Below are 24,303 nucleotides of genomic sequence, written 5' to 3'. Positions count from 1 at the left end.
TAAATAAATAAATAAATAAATAAAAATAGTACCATGTTTTAGACGATTTTATCACCTAATTTTTATTAAAACATTTGTCATTTTCTGGTAAATTGGTTTTAAATGATGTTTGATTGTTTGAATTTCAAATATTTGAAAGAAATTTTCATTAGACTTTCATAGATTAAAACAAATATTAATATTTTCAAGATAAACTGATAATTTGTCCTAATTTTTCCATAGCTGTGGAATTTATCTGATCATTTTGGTATTTGCAGAAAATTCTTAAAATATATTAAGACTTTTATTAATTTTATTATTTCAGGGTTTTCACCTTTATTGTATAAGACAGCAGAGAGAATTGACAATAAAGTGTGGGGAGCAGAGAGAGGGAAAGGATCGGCATTGGACTTCAAGGTGAGAATCGAACTTGGGTTGCCAAGCACCGGAGTGCATGTGTCGATGCATTTTCCACTATGTTATAAGCACTGACTATTCAAAGTTATTTAAACACAATTTCATGTTATTTATTTATTTTAATGAGATTTTTTTCTGGTTTAAAAAGAGCTGATTAGAGAGAAAGGCAAGAGAGGGGAAAACAAGACAAAAACTGAAACAGCACACATACCTTTTTTTCTGTTAAATGCCCGGTTCATGCTTGAAAACGCTCCGTCTCAGCTGCGATTTCGTGGAATGTGCCACCTCTACCTGCCAGAATGAGAGTGTATGGAAATTTACTTCACAGAGTGAGAGAAATAGAAGTACATGGCTCAACAGCAAAACTCTGTGAATTTGCCTCTAAGGTTAAACCTCCTAGGGTGCATTATTGTACAAAATGTTACTGGGTTAAAAGCTACTGGGTTCAAAAAATATAACCCCTAAAAAAAGCAGCAAACTTTTCTACACAAAATCACTGTTGAGAGGAAAAACCATTAGTGCTGCAGCAGGCAGAAGGGTTAACTATAAATAATATGGGTAAATATGGCCTTCATGGTTCAAATATTAGTATGTTTGTGAATTGTAGATGCAGTTTACCCAAAAGTCAGTGGAATTAAAGGTGCCATAAAGGTTTTTATAAAAGAGCATTCATAAAATAACTTTATATTGAGGCCATCTATATAGTAATGTACTCAAAAACATTATCAAAATAAATAGTCAATGTATCAGAGCTGCACGATTACTTATATAATTCCCAAATGATAATTATCCGCTTGTCTATTAACACCAAAGTTTCTATGCTTGAATAAATAAGCTGTTGTTTACAGTAGCAGTTAAATCACCCTTCACAAGTCTTAAATGAATCCCATTAAAAAAAAAAAGTCATTCCATCTAATACTAATGAAGCAAGAAGTCTTTATGAAGTCAACCAACTCGCTGAAAAAAAGATTCATTCATTTATGAAGGAAGTGAAGCATTTATTAGAGAATCATTTATCCACTCTTTAGGTTAATTCACATTTTTTTACACCTGACAAATACTTTTATCTAAAGCAATATACATTGCATTAAGGCGCACATTGCAGTTTAAGCCTCATGTGCTACTATGAGCTACAGAAAAGGCTCTTTGAAAGATAAAACTTTATCAGGCAATGAAACAAGTGAATCTTGAATAAGTAATTCAACAGATTCATTGAGTAGACACAGATTTATTCAGTAATGAAACAAACAAGTCAAATCTTTATGAATGAGTCATTGAAAGGAGTTTTTCACAGTATTTCCTTTTTTTTTTCTTCTGGAGAAAGTCTTATTTGTTTTATTTAGACTAGAATAAAAGCATTTTTTTTAATTCTTTTTAAATAATTTTTATATTATTATTTATAATATTATTTAATATTATTATTCAATATTTTTTCCAACTGTCTACTGAACAAACTATTGCTATACAATGACTTGCCTAATTACCCTAACTTGTCTAATTAACCTTGTTAAGGCATTAAATTGCAATTTAAGCTGATCTTGAAAAATATCTAGCAAATTGTTCTTTGCTATCAAAATTGTTACGATAAAATAAATCAGTTATTAGAAATGCGTTACTAAAATGTTTAGAAACGTTGAAAAAAATCTTCTAAACAGACATTGGGGAAAAAGTATACAAGGGGGCTAATAAATCAGGAGGGCTTATAATTCTGACTTCTACTTTATATCATTATCAGGATACGAGATGAGATTTCTGTCATATCACCCAGCCCTACTTCAATGGCACCAACGTACTTGGTGAAAAAAGAAGGGAGCCCTGTGTACCAACCAAACATGTGAAAACAACAAAAAAACTATTTGACAGCTCAAGATAAATCAGGTCATAAAAACATCATAGTGTCATTAAACCTATTGCTATTTATTTTCACTGCAAGCTTAGTATTCTCCAAAATTGTCAAACAAGTTTGGCCAAATGACTTATAAGCTATCAGACAACAATGATCAAACGCGAAGCCCAATGGCTAGATGTATTACAATAGCACTGTCAGGTGGATGGATGTAAAGAGTTGCAACACCTCCCCAATGGACGCCATGTGCTCATTACTGATTTCCCTGATGTAAAGTAGATAAAACCTGCATGCTTACAGGCTTTTCAGAAAAATGAATTCACAGTGAGTTCAGTAGAAGTTCCTCACTCCCACAGCTTGTCTGTGATTTAGTAATCATGCTTTTTTTCAGGCATATATTATCATTGGATAATTCACAAAGTAAAGTTAACCATTTTCATAGTAAAACGCGAATGGAACAATAAGAGACACTAAAGTTTAACTGCTGGACTAAAAATGAGCATCAACATTATATATCCACATTATGAGTGAACAATCTGCCTTCATACTAGACAATAAAATAAAAGGGAACATTCACAACAAAATACTGACAATTAGCCAGCATACACTAACTTCACTTAAATGAACATCAGTTATCAAAGTATTCGCTTTAATCTAAGTAAGACAATATTATGACTAAGGTGTTTACATGAGTTGCTTTTTGAATGTTCCTTTCATGATCCCATTTTACATGGTATAGCACAAAAATCAATAAACTTCATTACGTCACTACTATCCATATTTCCTCCGGAGTTTCATGCTATTTAGGGTGTTTTATCTTTTATTTTTCGACTTTACCTGCAGTTTAGCACTTTCACTTTCATTCAGGAACATTTCATGCATGTCCCGCGTGATAAACGAGATACTGGATGCAAGTATGAACTGCCGGAACAGTGTAGTTTTAATGTAAATTTGATACCACACATCCTATAGACAAAACCTCGGCATTTCACAATAGAGGTGCTTGTGCTACTTCACTGACTGGGTAGGTACAGAGAATAGTGTTATGCCTAGTTCAGACTGCGTGATTTTAGCCCCGATTTTGGCTCGCCGACAGGTTTTGAGAAATCGCCGACAAATGCTTGAAATTACAGGCAAATCGCTGCTCATGCACGTGAGTGACAATCACACAGTATGAACGATTAAAGACGCAATCTGAGAGAATCGCCGATGAGTCACCGATGCCTGCAAGATATTTGGCGTGCTAAATATCTGGAGCTGTCGGCGATTCAAATCATGCCGTGTGAATTGAGTTTTGACTGAAAATAACATCAGCGATCGCCTACAGCCAATGAGAGAGCAGCTTTCACTTGTGTGTGCGTGTGTGTATACCTGCTGCAGGCCAGCGGGAGGCTGGGGGAGAAGTTAAAAGCGCTCTTTTTCAGTTTATTTGGACCCACGAAATGGAGGAAACTAGTGGAGGTTTGACAGGACTCAGGAGCAACCGTGTCTGTTTGACATTTCATACAGAAAGAAATTAGTTTATTATCAACGTTGAGGAGAAATGGCTAATTCCCTTTAAACCCAGGTGAGCAAACATGTGCATGTTCTACCCCATTAAAGGCTTCTTTCTCATTATGTAGTTAATAACAAAAGATATACTACGTGTTTTTGGCTGTGAGACGTGGTTTGGACGAAGTTGTCGGCGATTCTCCCTATAGTAAAGTCATGCAATGTGAATGTCCATGTCGGGGAACCATCTTGCAGTGTAAACAAAGCAGCGACGAAACGCTAGCCCAGATAGTCATGCAGTGTGAACACATCTGTGACACGACTAGTTTGAAAATCATGCAGTCTGAACTCGGCATTAAACAGCCATGTGTGTATAGACTATCCTGTCACAATATGTGGCAAAAGTCCTATATGATGGTAATAGTGTGATTAAGGGGTTTACATGTATGTACTGCACTTCAATAATGCTACTAAAATCTGCATACTCCACATGTCTTAATCTGATTTCTCTTTAGTTTAATTATGACCTTAATCGGATTAATCAAACATCGCTGTTTACATGCTAGACGCTTAATCTGAGTATTGTCTTATTGGTGTCCATTGGTGTCATATTGGTGTCCATTGATATCCATGTAAACATTACAGTAAGTAAATATCCAGCTGGCACTGTAAAAAAATAAAAAGTTGACTTAACTTAAAATTGTAGGGCAACTTGGAGCACATTTTAAAATGACTCAACTTTTAACCCAAGTACTGTAGTTGACTCGCTTTACGTCAACTAAAATAAAAGCTAAGCAGCAAGTTACCTTACAACAGGGGTGTCTAAAGTCATGGAGGGCTGGTGTCCTGCTGACATTAGCTCCAACTTGCTTCAACACATCTGCCTGAAGATCTTCTAGTATACCTAGTAAGAGCTTGATTAGCTGATTCAGGTGTGTTTGATTAGGGTTGGAGCTAAACTCTCCAGGACACTGGCCCTCCAGGACCGAGTGTGGATACCCCTTCCTTACAATTTTAAGAGTATTTTTTTTTACAGTAATACCATTTCCTAAGAAAATAATGCAGCAAAAGCTTAGTTTCTTATACCACCAAAACAACATCAGGATCCATGAGTATTCATTCATTTCACTCTATAGGTTTTTGACGTTCAAAGTGCCAGAAATCATGGCCCTACATTTTTTAGAATTGGTTAAATTGAATTGAACTTAATTGCAGATTCAGTTAAGAATATTCACTACTGAAGAAATGAAATAGGCATCAACATTTTGGATGACCTGAGCTGAATAAAATTTCACTCTGTGTGAACTATCCATTTAAGCACTGTAATAAAAGGGTGAAAACAATAAAACACCATGTAATGTGCCGTTCCTAAAGTGAAAGCGCTAACCACTACTTAAACATTATTGTTTGAAATGTTATTTAAGGCCAAGAATGCTTTAAAAAGTCCTGCATCTTGCTAGATAGGCAGTGTAAGAAGTGATGCCTATGTTTGTTTTTATGTGAAGGGTGTGGTGCTTCACTGGAGGGAAACAGTAAATTATAGTATTTTGGGATGACAATTTGGCATAGAAAAATGTGATTTAAGGTTTCATGACAGAACAATAGATATGTTTTTTTTTAAACCTTAAACATATAATTTATGCCACTTTGTACAATGACATGAAGATGACAATATGAGAGCAACTTACTAGTTTGAGCCACTGAGACATATCCACAACAACAGGCATTTGTGCACTTTAAATTATTTCATGAACATAAAATGTGTAGAGAAAAACAGTTTAATTCAAATAAATATGAAAATGCATACATTATGTGGCGGCATGGTGGCTAAGTGGTTAGCACTATCACCTCACAGCAAGAAGGTCGCTGGTTCGAGCCCTGGCTGTCAGTTGGCGTTTCTGTGTGGAGTTTGCATGTTCTCCCAGTGTTCACGTAGGTTTCTTCCGGGTGCTCCAGTTTCCCCCACAGACCAAAGACAATTCTCTGTAGTTGAATTGAATAAGATAAATTGGCCATAGTGTAAGTGTGTGAAAGTGTACAAGTGTGTATGGGTGTTGCCCAGTGCTGGGTTGCGGCTGGAAGGATATCCACTGCGTGAAACATATGCTGAATAAGTTAGCGGTTCATTCCGCTGTGGTGATCCCTGATAAAATAAAGGAACTAAGCCGAAGGTCATACAACACGAAATAATGTGTCAAAGTTAAAAACACCCTTCAGACAGCCACAATTTGTTAATTTGAACAAGTCTGCAATAAAAACAAATTACAATATAGCTGTAAGCAGCAATTAAGGGGCCAAGCACTTCAGAGGCAGAATGAGCAAACCAGTCCAGAGGCCAAAAGCAACAAGCATCAGACAAAGTGAAACAAGGAGTTTTTGAATACCTACAGTATGAAGCATCTAATGGCTGACAGACAAAATGGCTGACCAGGGAAAATCAGATCTCATCCGATTTGGCATGCTCCGGTGAATGTAAAGAGATCAATTTTGGACAAAGGGTTAAAAATTTAAAAGCAAAAAATAAAAAAATATATTTTTTTAGTTCTCCGTACCACTAGGGGACATTGCATCGAAATATTGCAGGTAATCTCAAGCGTTTGATGTGAATACCTCAAGTCCATTTTTACAAGCTTTATGTTAGATTTGTCCACAAGTTAAACGAAAATTATTTGGTTGAATCAACTTGAATTCCATAACGTTTGGTTATCATGGTCTGTAGATCATGTGATTCAAAATTGGAGAAAATCGAACATACAGCCTAGGAGGAGTTTGATAAAATAGTGTCCACACTTACTAACAATCTAACTAATCTAACTTGAAAGGATTTTAACATTTTCCCCAAGGTAATGGGCTATATGCACACAGACTTTTAATTTTCAGCCAGGCAGCCCGGCGGCTTTCCATTACAAAACTGTCACGTTCAACACTTGATTTCTTTAAAAATCAGCAATCTTCACTGCCTGATAGATATACGATATAAAGTGGGTTTCAGATCGGACGAGAAGCACTGCATTAAACTCCTTTTACCCCCACCATGTCTTTAAAATATGACAGTTTACTTTACTGCAGGATTTTTAATGGAATATCAGTGTAAGTCTGTTGCTACTTACGGACGCTAGGGGTTACAACGGTCCATCTCTTTTTCCGCTTGAACAACTAAATGAATGCTTAAGTCTATTTAACTGAATGTATAGTAATTACATTACAACATTGATGCTGTAAAAGCAACCTTGTGAAATTGAAAATAGTCACATTAAGCTTTCACCGGAAGTTTATTGTTGGCTTTAAAACTCTAGATGTGCATAGAGCCCATTGAGAGGTAAAATTTGTTTTACATAATGCTAAAACAATAAAATGTATTGTCTTAGTTATGTCAATGATCAGAATCAATATTAATTTTCATTCAGCATCATTTTTGTGCAATGTCATATAAAACAACACTCCTCACACACTTAATCTCTCAGTATATGGAAAAAATTGATTCATGTGGCCTGTAGTCATTTTCCAACATATTATACATTTTTACATTTAAAAAAGTTGGACAGTCTGTTAACAAAGAACATATGACTAGTTTTCTTAAATGACATTTGGGTGAGACATTGCATTTTTAATAGGCTTCATTTTTTGTCTTGAAGGTAAGTAATTTGTACCTATATAGTAAAACAGAATTATGAAAGCATTCAGACATGAAATGTTAAATGCTTATAAGAAGAAAAAAATGCTTTTTTTAAATATAATTTTCTTACAAAAACAGATGCTGTTTACATTAACACAGGCAAAAAACAAACAAAAATATATATTTTTAAATAGTCCAAGATTCCACAAGGGTTAAATAAATCCAACAATAATATAGGCACCTTTATATTCCAAGAGAGCGATGCAAACAGGCTTCAGCATGACAGACTGACAGGTTCAAAAGCACATGGATTGAGCAGAAAGGCAGGCACTAGTTTGTTTTTTTTTATACAGAGGCAATTGAGCTGTCATATAGAGCCATGGAGAGTCAAATGTACAAGGACAGCGGTCATCACTGACGGAGCAGGTGAAGTCACGAGTCTGTCACGTCACCCTTGCCAAAAGTCTGAAGAGACCAAGAACAACTTCCAAAGAATTCCCAAATCATTAGGAGTTCTGTCACAGTTCAGAAAACTCGCGAAAAGGGCTCTGACATATATAAACGGAGTCATATTTACGGTCAACATCGCAGATATTTTCTAACCTATTAACACGTTTGCTCCAGAGCTTCAAAGGAAAAACCACACAGACCATTTCATTACAACATTCCACATGCAGAGAGAGTGAACAGTGTAGAGGAAAGAGAAAAAAAACATCAATGCCCTCCCTCCCTCTCTCTCTCTCTCTCTCTCTCTCTCTCAGTTATTCTGCTAAGCAATAATATCTGTTGCCCGGTCACACCTGGGCAAACACCTGGCTGTGCTGACCGGCCGCCTGACTGACAGCAGCTGTGTTTGTTCACCGTTTATCACTTCCAGGCTGGTCATTCTGTCCCACGGGAGAGACTTCAAGACCTTCTTTTATGCTGAGCTGCAAAGTTCTGCTGGTATCTTTAAAAGAGAACTCCAGCTTAGCAATTTATAACTGTTCAGTGTTCGCTGTTGTTCATAACATTCATAAGCTCATAAAATAATTAATATTCTAATACAATAACTTACCATCACTGCCTATTCAGGAGTTTTTATGTTTTTTTATGGATGTTTGAATGAATCAGAATGAATGATTAGCCCTGGACTACAGTGTTCTGTGGTCTGTCAGACATAATCAAGCACACAACATTATAAGCAAGATATTTCCCCCAAAATTCAGAGTTCTGGGGAGAAGACAAAACTGCAAACAAAAGCACGACGGAATAATAAAACACAAGATTCATGAAAAGTCAAGTTTAACATTTTTTGCTTTTTAACATTTTAAATTTATGCACTTTTTCTCCAGAGTAGTGGCTGATATTTAAGCCTTCAGGGTAAATTTCACATTTCTTTTGCATTTGATTTTGAACATTACAAGCATAATGCTAATTCTGAAAATAATAATCTCAGCACATCATGTTTTAAACCTTGAACTAGCTCCAGGGGAGATTTAAAAAAAAGATTTACTGAATACACACACTTCAGCAAGAACTTCAGATGTCATTCTTAGTGATATTTATTAGAACACAAACAAAATATGCCTGAAAGTTATTTCAAAGCTTATTTCAAGATGAAATAATGAAGTGACTAAAAAAAAAAATGAAACACTTGACTTTTAAATACTCCAGCACTTTCCTCAACACTAAATGTTGGGGCATGTTTCAAATAATAGACCTCCACGGTGAACTGAACTGTAAAATAGCAACACAAAACATCCGCATAATCACACAGACGTTTGGAAATGTTAAAAAGTGACCTACTTTCTCCTTTGAATTTCTGCTATGATGATAAAAACCAAAACAGCTTCCAAATGCACAGAAAGCTCAGGATGAACAGGAGAATGTAAACATCCACAGATGAAAAAAAAGAAAAGTTAGGGCTGTTCAAAGCCAATGAGCATTCCACAGATATGACCCATATCTGAGCCAACCCTGCCAGCATTTACAACAAAACAAGAAGCAAAATGAAATGAAACCATCCATTGTCTTCACCTATTCACGGAGCTCAAATAGCGAAGATTCTAAAAACAATGTTTATCAATACAGCCCTCCGCATTCCTTACATGGATCAGTTGTTATTCTCCGCTGAGCTCAGAGCCACACTCCAAACACTCCTGTCCTTTCTGTCAGACCTCTCCATATAAAAAAAAGGCCAAAATTCTTACCAATAATGAGGGGAGATTTCCTAAAGACCGGCCAGTGTCTCCTGCCAAAGACAAACCAAATGAGAAAGACAGCTTTTAGACGAAAGCAAAGAGATGGGTGAAATGCAGAGCCAGGCGACTTATTCGCTTTTACACAAGCTGGGATACTAAGAAGGAAGTTCCAGCAGTGCTTAATAGTTTTCAGCTGTGGGCCAGATGGGGTTATGTGAAGTACTAAAGTAAGAGGGGCGGCGGATTTGCAAGCAGAACGAGGTGTCTCACGAGTGTGAGAGAAGCTCTTGAGAGAAAGAACAAGAGAAAAGCAGACAGGAAGAAGAGAATGACGGAAATAAAGTGTGCTGTGTAAGGGAAAATGCTTAAATTTATCGCACTGGAATATTTGATTCCGATTGGATAATCACAGCACTTAACATTTGCATGATGACTGATGAACTCAATACTGTTCATACATGGCTTTTTCACTTTATTTTCAATATTAGAATAAATATGCTAGAATAGCTAGAGCCATTAAATGATTAATTGCAGTTAAATGCATACAAAATAAAGGTTTGTTTTATTTAAAAATTAAAAATGTATGAAAATGTATACACACATAATAAATACACACAAGACACACATATTATGTAAATATAAACTTAAATTTTTTATGCAATAATTTATGAAAAATCCTTAAACAACATAATTGCTTCAACTGAGAGTGATGCTTTAATTAATATTAATATTTTGTAGCTGTTAATGATTTGGTAAACCTGAGCTATGAACTGAGAGTGATGTGTAGAATTTTAGTAGTATTAAATAACAATATCTATTACTATTTTCATTATTATTAATGGGGTTTGCCTTAGGCAAAGTCCATTCTTACAATTGTGCATGGCTTCTTATTATTATTCTTCTTCCGTGCGTTTTCGGCGCGTAACTAGTCCCGCAGTTTTCGTCCCAGACCCTTGAAAGTGGGCTCAAATCGTGCGGTCTTATCGGGAATGGTGTGCTATGACTTTTATAAGGGGTGGGGGGTTTTTTGGCCCCGCAGGGGCCAAAAAACCCCCCCAAAAATCCCATAGACTTAACATTGAGCCGAACTTTGACGAATCATAGCACCGAGTATGAATTTCATAGAAATATGGGATTCACAGCATCTGTAGGGGGTTGCAGCCTAAGTAAGAACATACCTCGCAGGGGGGTATAAGTTGTACCCTGTGGCGCTAGGACGTCCCAAAGTGGTCCCCATTGACTTACATTGGCCCCATTGACTCCCATTCATTTTCTAGACACTCGTAAGATACTATTCCCGGAAATCGCCGTAGCGCCAACACGGAAATTCGTAGAGACATGGGATTCGCGACATCTCGAGAGGGTTATAGGAGGCTTCAAACCACACCCCGAAAGGCGGTAAATGTTGTACCCCTGGGGAGCTAGGACGTCCCAAAGTCTCCATTGACTTTACATGGAGCCGAACTTTAACCAATCACTGCGTCCATTGTGAATTTCATAGAAATATGGGATTCACAACATCTGTAGGGGGTTGCAGCCTAAGTGAGAACATACCCCGAAAGGGGGTATAGGTTGTTCCCCTGGGGTGCTAGGACGTCCCAAAGTGGTCCCCATTGACTTTACATTGCCCATTGACTCCCATTCATTCCATTGACTCCCATTATAAATGTCACATGTCAATCACAGTACATAGCAGTGTCATACTGACTTGGGGGTGGGCTTATTTGACTCAGGCAACCAATCAGCATCTCATTATGATTTTGAAGCTCACAAGCCACGCCCCCCCAAACCACTTAAAGACCCCTAATAAGTGCCCCATTGACTTAACATGGGGTGGGATGTCCCATTGCAGATCCCATTGACTTCCATTATAAAGGTCACACATCTATAACATTACATAGGAGTGTCATAGAGACCCGGGGGTGGTCTCATTTGACTCAGACAACCAATCAGCATCTCAGTATGATAATGAAGCTCACAAGCCACGCCCCTAAACTGGTCCCATAAACTTCCATTATAACTGGCCTACATGCATATCTTTGCTTAGCAGTGTCCCATTGGCTTGGGGGATGGCTCATCTGACTCAGACAACCAATCAGCATCTCAATATGATAATGAAGCTCACAAGCCACGCCCCCAAACTGGTCCCATAGACTGCCATTATAACTGCCCTACATGCATATCTTTGCTTAGCAGTGTCCTATTGGCTTGGGGGATGGCTCATCTGACTCAGACAACCAATGAGCATCTCAATATGATAATGAATCTCACAAGCCACGCCCCCAAACTGGTCCCATAGACTGCCATTATAACTGCTTTACATGCATATCTTTGCTTAGCAGTGTCCTATTGACTTGGGGGTTGGCTCATTTGACTTGGACAGCCAACCACATTCAAGTTCACTCTGTAACCTCGCCCATAGCAACAAAACAGAGTACCCTAGCAACCATTCATCAACAGCTATATCTCAGCATCGGAACATCGTAGAGACTTGGGGATTGGCTCGTTTGACTCATGCTAGCAAACGGAACTTCCTATATGCTACACATGCTAGCAGTGACTAGCTACATGCTAATATTGACTAGCCATGTACTGTAACTTGCTAGAAATGCTTACTAAGTATAAATATTTCATCAGGCATGTATGTGAGGCTTGCCTAGTAACCACCCAGGGTACCCTAGCAACTGCCTAGCAACCACCCAAATTACCCTAGCAACCGCCTAGCAACCACCTAGCAACCACCTAGTAACGCCTTAGTAAGGGCCTAGCGACCACTCAGGACACCCTAGCAACCGCCTAGCAACGCCTTAGCAACCACTCAGAATACCCTAGCAACCACCTAGCAACACCTTAGCAACCACCTAGCAACCACTTAGGACACCTTAGCAACCGCCTAGCAACACCTTAGCAACCACCTAGCAACCACTCAGAACACCCTAGCAACCGCCTAGCAACCGCCTAGCAACCACTCAGAACACCCTAGCAACCACCTAGCAACACCTTAGCAACCGCCTAGCAACCACTCAGGACACCCTAGCAACCACCTAGCAACACCTTAGCAACCACCTAGCAACCACTCAGGACACCCTAGCAACCGCCTAGCAACCACTTAGGACACCTTAGCAACCACCTAGCAACACCTTAGCAACCACCTAGCAACCACTTAGGACACCTTAGCAACCGCCTAGCAACACCTTAGCAACCACCTAGCAACCACTCAGGACACCCTAGCAACCGCCTAGCAACGCCTTAGCAACCACTTAGAATACCCTAGCAACCACCTAGCAACACCTTAGCAACCACTTAGGACACCTTAGCAACCGCCTAGCAACACCTTAGCAGCCACCTAGCAACCACTCAGAACACCCTAGCAACCACCTAGCAACACCTTAGCAACCACCTAGAAACCACTCAGGACACCATAGCAACCGCCTAGCAACGCCTTAGCAACCACTTAGGACACCTTAGCAACCATCTAGCAACCACTCAGAACACCTTAGCAACCATTCAGAACACCCTAGCAACCAAAACAAATACATTGTACCCCATCGATTTGCCACGCAAACCCCATTCACATTTCCTTTAGGAAATGTACAATTCTAGTTATTATTATTATTATTATTACCATGATAACAACATTTTACATTCATTTATTTTCTTTTTGGCTTAGCCCCTTATTTAACCTGAGGTTACCACAGCGGAATGAACCTCCAACTTATACAGCACATGTTTAACGCAGCGGATGCCCTTCCAGCTGCAACCCATCACTGGGAAACATTACACACACCTTCACACACATACACCATGAACAATTTAGCTTACCCAATTCACCTATAGTGCATGTCTTTAAACTTGTGGGGGAAACCGGAGCACCTGGAGAAAACCCACGCAATCAAGGGGAGAACATGCAAACTCCACACAGAAATGCCAACTGACCCAGCCGGGACTTGAACCAGCAACGTTCTTGCTTTGAGTCAATCATTCTACCCACTGTATCATCGCTTCGCCCACAATACTTTACAATAAGCTAATATTAAGGCATCAGTTACAACCGTTATTCAACAGGAACAATGAAAATGACTTTGCCTCAATTAGATTCATTTCAACATTTGCTAAATTACTCAAATCAAAATGTCACAAGTCTGGTGTGTCTGTTTTGTGTCTGTGTGTCTACATCATGTGTTTCATTTGTTCTGTTTTCCCACCGTTTGCTAATGTTTATCAGTTCCACCTGTGTCACGCCTGTACAGTATGTATTCAGTTCAATCATGTCCTGTGTATTTATACCGCTGAATTTGTTTAGTTTTTTGTCTTGTATTGTATCAACACACTTTTTGTCCACACTCCATGTTCTTAGTGCATTTGTGAGTGAGCTACCTGTGACACAAAAGTTGTACCTGGTCATATTTTTAAAATCATCTTAAGTTATTTAAGCAATATTACAAGAGTAGCAGTGTGATATGACTGTATATCGGCGCTGGTGAGAGGCGTGCGTTGCTTTAGGGTTCCACCAGTGACAAAATACTGCTACTTATGTGATACTGCATTTATACAACAGTTTGACGGCATAATCGTGTATATAAAAAAGAAAATCAATCACAGGGAGTCTAAAAATCCTTTGGTATGAGGAACTACTTCCACCATTCATGCACATCTCCAGCTGACATCAGAACAGCAGAAACTATTGCTACTTCACCGACATCACTTTAGAGCTAGTATTTAAATGATTATCATGAGTAATACAATGTCTAAAGTGATGACAAAACAGGTGACTTTGCTAACATTTTAAGATAAGGTTAAACGGCAAGAAATGCCATCAGTCTACAGAGATTTTCCAGTATTTCTCAATTGCAATCAGGAGATCACAATAGTTAACCTCAAAAAAGCCAAAACAATGAGAACACTACCTGATTACTGTTGTGTTTGCGATAAGGAAAAATGCTAAACACATGTGGGCATTACTTCTTTCTTTCTGTTTACTTAACTGGTCTGGAGAAACAAAAACATGAGACTCAGTAGAAACACACAAAATTGGGATCAATAATCTCCAAGCTCAGGGCTCTCTCCCAGGACAGCATGCCAAACCTGCTATTAATGCCAAGCATATCTGAGTGGGAACTCTTGACACTACAATTACTATGGTATAAATTCAGCACTGAAACATACAAAAGAGAGAGATCAACTCACCAACTTTATATTGATTTGATCAGCTGTAGTTTAAAATATGCCAATCTTTTCTCCTCAAAGAGCATATTATGCAGTCTCTGTTACCATCTTGTGGATAGACAACGTCATCTGTCTTTGCTCTGCTCAATGACAGGCTGATGCAATGCATTGTATCTCAGAAATTGAAAATAGGCATTATCCTTATAAATAAACTGCATAGATGCAATCTAAACAACTACATTCTTGTCTAAAAAAAAGGCTCAAAAGTACATTATGTTGTCCAACAACTGCAATGTTTGTCAAACTGTAGTGAGTTTATTGATCTATGTGGGCGGAGTAATACACAAGGGTGAGGAGGCTGTATAAGTGCTGTCATTCCAGAATATCGCACAGCTATCAGTTAATTAGATTTAAAAACCAGACAGAAGTGTTGTATAAAATAAAATACAACATAGATACAATAAAAGAACTGAGAGAGAACAGTAGCATGTATTGCACATTGTTACTAACATTAAGTAATTTATTGTAAAATGCTGCCATTTTGTTTTTGATCATAGCATTTTAAGAATAGCAAAACAATCAGAGTAATTAATTAATGTAAGGGCACAAATAAGCAAGAAATTTGCTCAGCATAAGAAAAAAAAAAGTTTCCACTACAGAAAAAAAAACACAACCACAAAAATTCAGGTTCATACTCCAGCCAGAGAGCAACTTCAGTGCAAAACAGTGGACTTTGCCAGTTACTGGAGTAATGCTCACTGAAACCTGACACCTATGCTTTATTCAACATGTCACAACTGTTACAGATGACCAAGACACTAGAAAGACAGTGCACATGGAAATATTCAGCTCGTGCAGATGCAGAAAAGCACTGAAACTCTCACACATCTCTCAGCGAAAGTAGAGTGGTCTGGGTGGAGCTGTGTTAGTCTTGGCATCAGCAGGTCTGAGAATATTTTAAAAGATTCTTTTGCTTTATTATCCTAAAACTTGTTTTCCTTTCCATCATCTGGACCACTCCGCCTTGTGTGGACAGATGTGGGGAGGGGAGAGTAATGCGTTTAAGACTTTGGCATTTTCCATTTCGTGAGGTAAAAGTACTTATTCTGTAGTTTGGACCATATGTTTTAAGAAGTGCAGAAGTAGTCATAATCTTACATGCACCTGGACAACATTAGCAAGAAATGTTGACACTTAAATGTGTATCTTGGGAAAATCTGATAGCATTTTCAGATGGAAAAGATTAAAAAACGTGCATGAGCTGAATTAGGAATTTGACCTTTGAAAAATTTGACTAAAAAATGAATGCAGAAAAACAAATGTGATATAAAACTATTGTTTTCAATGAATTAAACAAATTTTCAAGGATTAATTTGTGCTACAATTCAGAATTGTTTACACAGTTCGGTTCGAACATTACAGAAATTTTGCGTTAGACTCATTTTTTGTGACTCTTTCTCCTTTATTACAGCATTACATATTTCACGTTGTTTTACCAGTATGGCCTGTTGCAAGCTGGTATTTATGCTTTTTTTTTATAAATATAGTCACCAGTGATCAGCCGAGGCACATTGCTTTTTTCACTTGGCTGTTAAACAGTTAATTTGAATTAGGGTTGTATGATATAGATATTTTGCCAGTTTCCAAAGAGGCAATTTTTCAACACACACACACACACACACACACACACACACACACACACACACACACACACACACACACACACACACACACACACACACACACACACACACACACACACACACACACACACACACACACACACAGACAGACAGACAGACAGACAGACACAGACAGACAGACAGACACACACAGACACACAGACACACACACACACACACACACACACACAGACACACACACACACACACACACACAGACAGACACAGACACACACACACAGACACAGACACAGACACACACACACACATACACACACACACACACACACACACACACACACACACACACACACACACACACACACACACACAGACACACTCACTCACAGACACACAGACACAGACACACAGACACACAGACACACAGACACACAGACACACAGACACAGACACAGACACAGACACAGACACAGACACAGACACAGACACAGACACAGACACACACACACACACACACACACACACACACACACACACACAGTTGAAGTCAGAATTATTAGCTCCCCTTTGATTATTATTTTTTTTTCTTTTTAAAATATTTTCCAAATTATGCTTAACAGAGCAAATTTTCAGTGTGTCTGATGATATTTTTTCTTCTGGAGAAAGTCTTAATTCTTTTTTTTTCGGCTAGAATAAAAAGCTTTTGATAAGCTTTTATACACAGTTTTAAGGACAAAATTATTAGCCCTTTTAAGCTATAGAATTTTTGATCGTCTACAGAACAAACCATCGTTATACAATCATTGCCTAATTACTCTAACCTATCTAGTTAACCTAATTACCCTAGTTAATTCTTACTGTTACATTACTGTTACTGTTACATTAAGCTGTATTGAAGTGTCTTCTAAAAATTTCTAGTTTAATATTATTTACTGTTATGGTAAAGATACAATAAATCAGTTATTAGAGATGAGTTATTAAATGTGTTAAAAAATAAATCTTCTCTCCGTTAAACAGAAATTGGGGGAAAAAAAATAAACGGGGCTAAAAATACAACTTACAGGTTGTATAATAATAATAATAATAATAATAATAATAATAATAATAATAATAATAATAATAATATATATATATATATATATATATATATATATATATATATATATATATATATATATATAAATATATATATATATATATATATATATATATATATATATATATATATATATATATATATATATATATATATATATATATATTATTATTATATATATATAACCAGTAAGTATTTTTATTTGTTAAAATTGTTTCTAGCGTTAATGGTATGTTGTAGCAAGGACATGAATAAAGATGTAAACAACGGGAAATGCTGTTTGGCACCACTAACAATTTAACTACAAATTCATATTTATCAGTCAAACCATTGTAAACACCCACAATCCTCACCAGCGCTGCAGTGTCTCTTTATGCAGACGCTTCCCTGCATGCATTCTACATCTCAAATAACAAACTCGCAAAAGATGTGAACGTTTCATATTACTTACACATGCATATAACCCGAATATATATGAAAGACACTTGTCAGGTTTTATTTTAGGGAGCAGCCGTGAGGTTAAGCTGTGTCCTCTTCATTTTCTGTGTGATTCAAGCTCAAACTGAAGCGGCTAACAGCTACTCTTACTGACAGTATATTTACACAATGGCAAAATGCATGCTATCCTCGAATAACAGCACATTGTGCCAGCTGACCAATCAGCCTTTTGATTGCAGGCTTTAGGAGAAACTAGTAAATACGATTTTTTACCCGAGTAGCAGTATAAAATTAAAGTGAGATATATGCAAAAGTTTTTTTTTTTTTTTTTTTTTACAAGTGAAGCATAAGCACACATTGCTTTGCACCCCATAAACACTAGCAAGTCTTAAAAATACACTCTGGACAACCCCTTAAACACTCATTCAGTTAGACATAAAACAAGTGATTGCTAGTGACTCATTCACTCCAACATGCTTTCAAACACACTCTTTTGGTCTCTTTTGGTTTCTGATAATATTTTTTCTTCTAGAGAAAGTCTTAATTGTTATATTTTGGCCAAAATAAAAGCATTTATTTTTAGCCCCCTTAAGAAATAATTGTTTTCAATATGCTACAGAACAAACCATTGCTATTTACCCTATTCTTCGGCGACGAGTGGGCGCAGCCATTTGAATCTTTTTGGCTCAAGACTTCCGGTCTCATTCACTTCCATTCATTTTTAGACATTACAAATTGCTCGTTTCGCTGTTTGACACTGATATTTCCTTGTTATATTATTCTACTTGGTCTCTATAGTCATGCAAACATTTGTTTGTAGAGCAGGTAGTTTGACCGTTTTCTGCCGTTTATTATTCCTAGTCATTTCTCCCATAGGCGACTGAATCGGAATTTCTAAAACAATCGCGAAAAAAGGCGCACTTCCACACTTTAGAATAAGGTCAATAGAATTACTTGCCTAATTACAATAACTTGCCTACCCTAATTGATCTAGCTTAGTCTTAAAATTGCACTTGAAAACTGCTGCTGAAAACCAGTTTCTTGAAAAATATCTAGTAAAATATTGTGCACTGTCATGATGGCAAAGATAAAATAAATCAGTTATTAGAAATGAGTTATATAAACTATTATGTTTGGAAATGTGTTGAAAAACTCTTCTCCATTAAACAGAACTTGGAGTAAAATATAAACGACAAATATTTAACAGGAGGGCTAATAATTCTGACTTTACATGAAGAAAAGGTAAACAACTGTATAAATGTATATTTTACTTATTAAAATAAGTATTGTCAAAAGTCTTAAACATATAGTTACATAACATCCATACTTCCCAACCAACCCTACAAACCCTAACCTCAAATGTATAACTGCAAGTCAACGTATCTACATATATAAACTCTCTCAGTCTCACAGAGGATGAAAAGAGATGAAACGGGTGAGGAGATCTTGGCTGGAAAAAAAGAGGAGCGCAATCTTGTTAAGGTCGGAAGCTAGACGAGGTAAAAGTTTTGCATTTCTATTTCTGCTTAACCCCAGTCTTCCTTACAGAGAATGCGCTAGTTTCTGTATCTGATTATGGCATAAAAATGCTATTGAAAATACATATCTGCTCCCAAATTTCTGCCTAGAGAGCATTTTAAGGCCTCATCAAAAAAACTTTAAGCATAAGTGGTAGTCCTGGCTCATTTGGCTCCTACTTGGTTGTTTATTTATAAAGGCAAAGTCATTTGAAATCAATAACGAGTTGAATCTTCTCTGTGCTTCATGCAAAGCATTTCAAATCAGCCACTTATGAGGTTAAAGTGGTTTTCTTCATTAATTAGGATAAACAGGTTTTGATGAGCTATAATTACAGATGAACACTTTGAGACACACTATATCATCAACTAATAGCAAAACACCAAGGTCAAGCAATAGAGCATTTTTCAATAGGTCAACTGTTGGCATTTCTCTCTTTCAAGAAGAAGAGGCAGCCAGCACAGAAAATAGAAAAGAGCAGAGATTGTTGTCACATAAAGGTGAAATGAGCACAGAAATGATGCTCCATCCTCTTCAATAATTTGAGATTTAAGACACTTAACCAGAATTTATTCAGCAGAGCTTGAAAGGACAGAGCTTACTGATGTCTCCTGATATGTTTCTACTCATAAAAGAACAATGACTAGATAATTAAAGAGATTCCGAGCCACTTTACCAGGCAAAGGTTTGAGTGTTTAATAATGACACTGTATTTTTAGCTGAATATCAAACCGCAGATGAGGAGCCCCGATTTCACAAGTGCAGGGCACAAAATTAGCATTTAAAATATTACTAATGTGACTGAATTGAGAAAATCTAACAGATACAAATAGTTCTCAATAGCTCTGTATTTGGAATTTGCATTACCCTTTGGTATTTGCATAATCCCAGCAGTCACTCTTTGAAAAAATAAGTCAGACTAATTTAAACCATTTTTAAATTTCCATGTAAGTTTTACACCCAGTGGTGCCCAATTTTACTTTGGTACTTGAAAGAATTCATTTTTGTTTCAGCTTGAGAAATACACATACACTACATATCAGGTCCAAATGCTGAGCCAAAGCGCAATTTTTGCAAGTCTTACCGTAAGGCCCATTTTAGACCTTTTTTTTTCCCTCCACATCCCCAGGTCATATACCTCAACAAATAAAGCATGGCCTTCTGGAGTAACCACATGATGATCTTTTCAGCAAAAGCCTCAGCTGTACTTCAAGACAGAACATGTGTTTACATCCACCAGCGGATCTTGAGCAGGAAATGTGGGATTCAGCCTCAATGATACACTTACAAATTATTATAGCTGAGAGCAGAGAAAATTGAACTGACCTTTCTAACCATTCTGAGTACAGCTAGCTGGAAATGAAGTCCTTATCCATTCTCCATTAAAGTAAGCATCCGTTCATATGTATGCTTATTTTAAACCGCTGACAATGATGTGGATTCTTACAGAAAATATTCAGGCTTTTAAAACTGCCTGTGCAATGAACAGAAGAGGAGGCCATGAAAAAAGAAAAGGGAAATTATACTTTAGTGATACTTGAATGTAATCAAGGTATGTATCAAAACATACCAGAGTACAAAAATAAAATTAAAGAACAATTTATGAACACTTTTGTGTTTCAGCTATAATGTAAAATTCATAATTAAAAATTTAAAGAAATTCTAGTGGTTGTTCCATACTAAAAGAACAGTGTTTTACAAAATAACAAAGCCACTTCAACAGAACCACTTACTGTAAAGGGCACCTATAATGAAATGCATCTTTTGTAAGCTGTTTGGACAGAACTGTGTGTAGGTATAGTAGTAGTAGTAGTAGTAGTAGTAGTAGTAGTAGTAGTAGTAGTAAACTTTATTGTTGTTGACAGGAAATTTGTTATTATTATAGACATTTCATGATACAAACAATAAAAACAATACAAAATAACCATAATTGTAATGATAATTAAGATAAACTCTTGTAAAATAAACCCACTGAAACTGCTATAGTGTGTCCACAGTCATATTAGGGTGATATAAATGCAAAACGTCTCTTTTTTACTTTACTTCATCACCACAGCCGTTTGTCAATACAATTATAAAAGAAGACACTTCAATCCCGATTTGTGGACGTCTAATCAGGTTTATTTTGTACAATAACATGTCAGATATCCACACAGCAGTGGATATTAACGAGTATCCTGTCACATTTGCCAGGCAAAAACAGTGCAAACTTAAGCATACATGCTGTGTGTGTGTGTCTGTGAACTTTAAAATGATATTGCGTGTGACTTGATGTCGCAGAAAGATTTGAATTAACACCACAACAAATAATCATTAGCAACCATTATTGTCGTATTTCTCACAAACGTTATGGGAGATCTGTTTCCTTCATGTCTGTCACTGTGCTATTTATCTGATGCAGCCGGGATGAAAATTGAGGCACACTCTGACAGGCATATGGGAACGGTTGGCGGGGAGAACTAGCATTAAAGGCACAGGCAACAAAGACGGCTGCATAGTATTCAGGGTAGAAAACTCAAATATTCTGAAAGCTATAATAAATAATCTGATGGGTGTTTTGAGCTGAAACTTTACAGACACATTCTGGAGACACAAAAAACTCATCCTAAATCTTTAAAAAAAGAAGTAAAATAGGTGCCTTTTGAATAAGAAACGAATGATCTAAGTAGAGAACTGCAGTGCTTGTAGCACAACAACAAAGATTACAACTAAAATGATGAAGGAAACAGCAGTTAAAAACCTATGCCAAGTTCAAACTGCATGATTTTCAAAGCAGTGGTGTCACAGATGTTTTCACACTGCATGATTATCTGGGCTAGCATTTCGTTGCTGCTTTGTTTACACTGCAAAATGTATCAATGACATGGTCTTTCACATTGCATGACTTTACAATAGAAAGAATCGCCGACAACTTCGTCCAACTTACGTCTCACAACCAAAAACACGTAGTATATCTTTTGTTATTAACTACATAATAAGAAAGAAGCCTTTAATGAGGTAGAAAATGTACATATTTGCTCACATGGGTTTAAAGGGAATTAGCCTTTTCTAATCAACTTAAGTTGATAATAAATTAATTTCTCTCTGTATGAAACGTCAAACAGACACGGGCGCTCCTGAATCCTGTCAAACCTTGACTAGTTTTTCCTCTATTTCGTGGGTCCAAAATAACCCGAAAATGAGCCCTTTTAACTTCTCCCCCAGCCTCCCGCTGGCCTGCAGGTATACGCTGCTCTCTCATTGGCTGTAGGCGATCGCCGGTGCTATTTTCAGTCAAAACTCATTTTACACTGCATGATTTAAAATCGCCGACAGCTCCAGATATTTAGCACGCCAAATATCTCACAGGCATCGGCGACTCATCTGCGATTCTCAAAGATTGCGTCTTTGATAGTTCATACTGTGTGATTGTCACTCACGTGCACGAGCACTGATTTGCCTGTGATTTCAGGCATTTGTCGGCGATTTCTCAAAACCTGTAGGCGAGTCAAAATCGTGGATAAAATCGCGCAGTCTGAACTAGGCATTAGTAAATAAAGTGTAAAGGCTCTTGGTTTGAATTATTAGTCTCTCACAGTACATTACCAGTTTCTCACAATATATAACAATTCTCTCGCAGGTCATAAAAAGTCTCTAACAGTACATCAGTAGTCTCTCACAGGTCAAAACCAGTCTGACAGTATATCACTAGTTTCTCACAGTATATCACTAGTCTCTCGCAGGTCATACCTAGTCTCTAACAGTATGTCACTAGCTTCACACAGTACATGATCTCTCAGTTCAGTTCAACTAGTCTCTCAGAGTAGATCTCTAGGAGGGGTGTAGACTTACCATGGACAGAGGGGTCACGTTTGCCATCTCCATGTTGGAGGAAAGTCCTTACCCCAGGTGGAGGAGTTTAAGGATCTCTGGGTTTTGTTCACAAGTGAGGGAAGGATGGAACATGAGATTGACAGGCAGATTGGTGCAGCGGCAGCAGTAATGTGGTCGATGTACAGGTCCGTTGTGGTGAAGAAGGAGCTGAGCTGAAAGGCAAAGCTCCCGATTTACTGGTCAGTGTAATGCAATGTAATGTAATAAAATGGTCAATCTACGTTCCTACTCTCACCTATGGTCATGAGCTTTGGGTCATGACCGAAAGGACAAGATTTCGGATACAAGCGGCCGAAATGAGTTACCTTAGAAGGCTGGCAGGGCGCACCCTTATGGATAGGGCGAGGAGCTCTGACACTCGGGAGGAGCTCGGAGTAGAGTCACTGCTCCTCCACATCGAGAGAAGTCAGCTGAGGTGACTCAGGCATCTGTTTCAGATGCCTCCTGGACACCTACCTAGGGAGGTGTTCCAGGCATGTCCCACTGGGAGGAGGCCTCGGGGAAGACACAGGACACGCTGGAGGGACTATGTCTCTCAGCTGACCTGGGAACGCCTCGGGATCTCCCTGGAGGAGCTGCAGGAAGTGTTTGGGGAGAGGGAAGTCTGGGGTTCTCTCCTAAGACTGCTGACCCCACTACCCGGCCCCAGAAAAACGGCAGAAAATTAATGAGAGGGGTCACGTCCCCTGAAATATCCACCATATTGAAATGTCCCCACCAATTATTTAATTAACTTAAAAAAAAAAAAAAAAATGCACTGCCAATATTAACCCAGACATGCAGAAAAGGTTAAATCACATTGTACCAACCCCAAAACACATATGAACATTGTGATTGGCTGTGCCTTTCCCTGCTGTCATGTGAGAGCCTGTAGCTGATTTCAGATACAAACAGCGTCAAAACTGCAAGGGAATTTTAAAATGCGTGATGTGTCTGGCACACCGAGGATGGCGGCAGCAAAAGAAAAAAAAAGAAAAATAGTGCACATAAGAAGCTATTATTCAACGAAAAGTGCAAGTCATATAAACTAAAGTTTA

At 37.7% G+C, this 24,303-nt stretch overlaps 1 protein-coding gene across 29 annotated transcripts in view; it reads right to left on the bottom strand.

Annotated features, from left to right (window-relative positions):
• gulp1a (GULP PTB domain containing engulfment adaptor 1a) overlaps positions 1–24,303 on the bottom strand; it is a 104,044-nt gene that overhangs the window by 33,884 nt on the left and 45,857 nt on the right. For 9 of the 29 annotated variants that reach the window (XM_073911658.1, XM_073911655.1, XM_073911667.1 and 6 more), the window contains exon 2: positions 608–687. The exons of 6 other annotated variants lie outside the window; for them this stretch is intronic. In XM_073911658.1, coding sequence (XP_073767759.1) covers positions 608–635 — 28 coding nt within the window. In that variant the 5' untranslated portion in view covers positions 636–687. Of the gene's footprint in view, positions 1–607; positions 688–9,137; positions 9,689–24,303 lie in introns of those variants that run through there. 14 more of the 29 variants (XM_073911657.1, XM_068223308.2, XM_073911664.1 and 11 more) reach the window with 6 other exon arrangements.

This window comes from Danio rerio, chromosome 9 (assembly GCF_049306965.1).
Source record: "Danio rerio strain Tuebingen ecotype United States chromosome 9, GRCz12tu, whole genome shotgun sequence".
Classification (NCBI taxonomy): Eukaryota; Metazoa; Chordata; class Actinopteri; order Cypriniformes; family Danionidae; genus Danio; species Danio rerio.
This window is presented reverse-complemented; position numbering and strand designations above follow the sequence as displayed.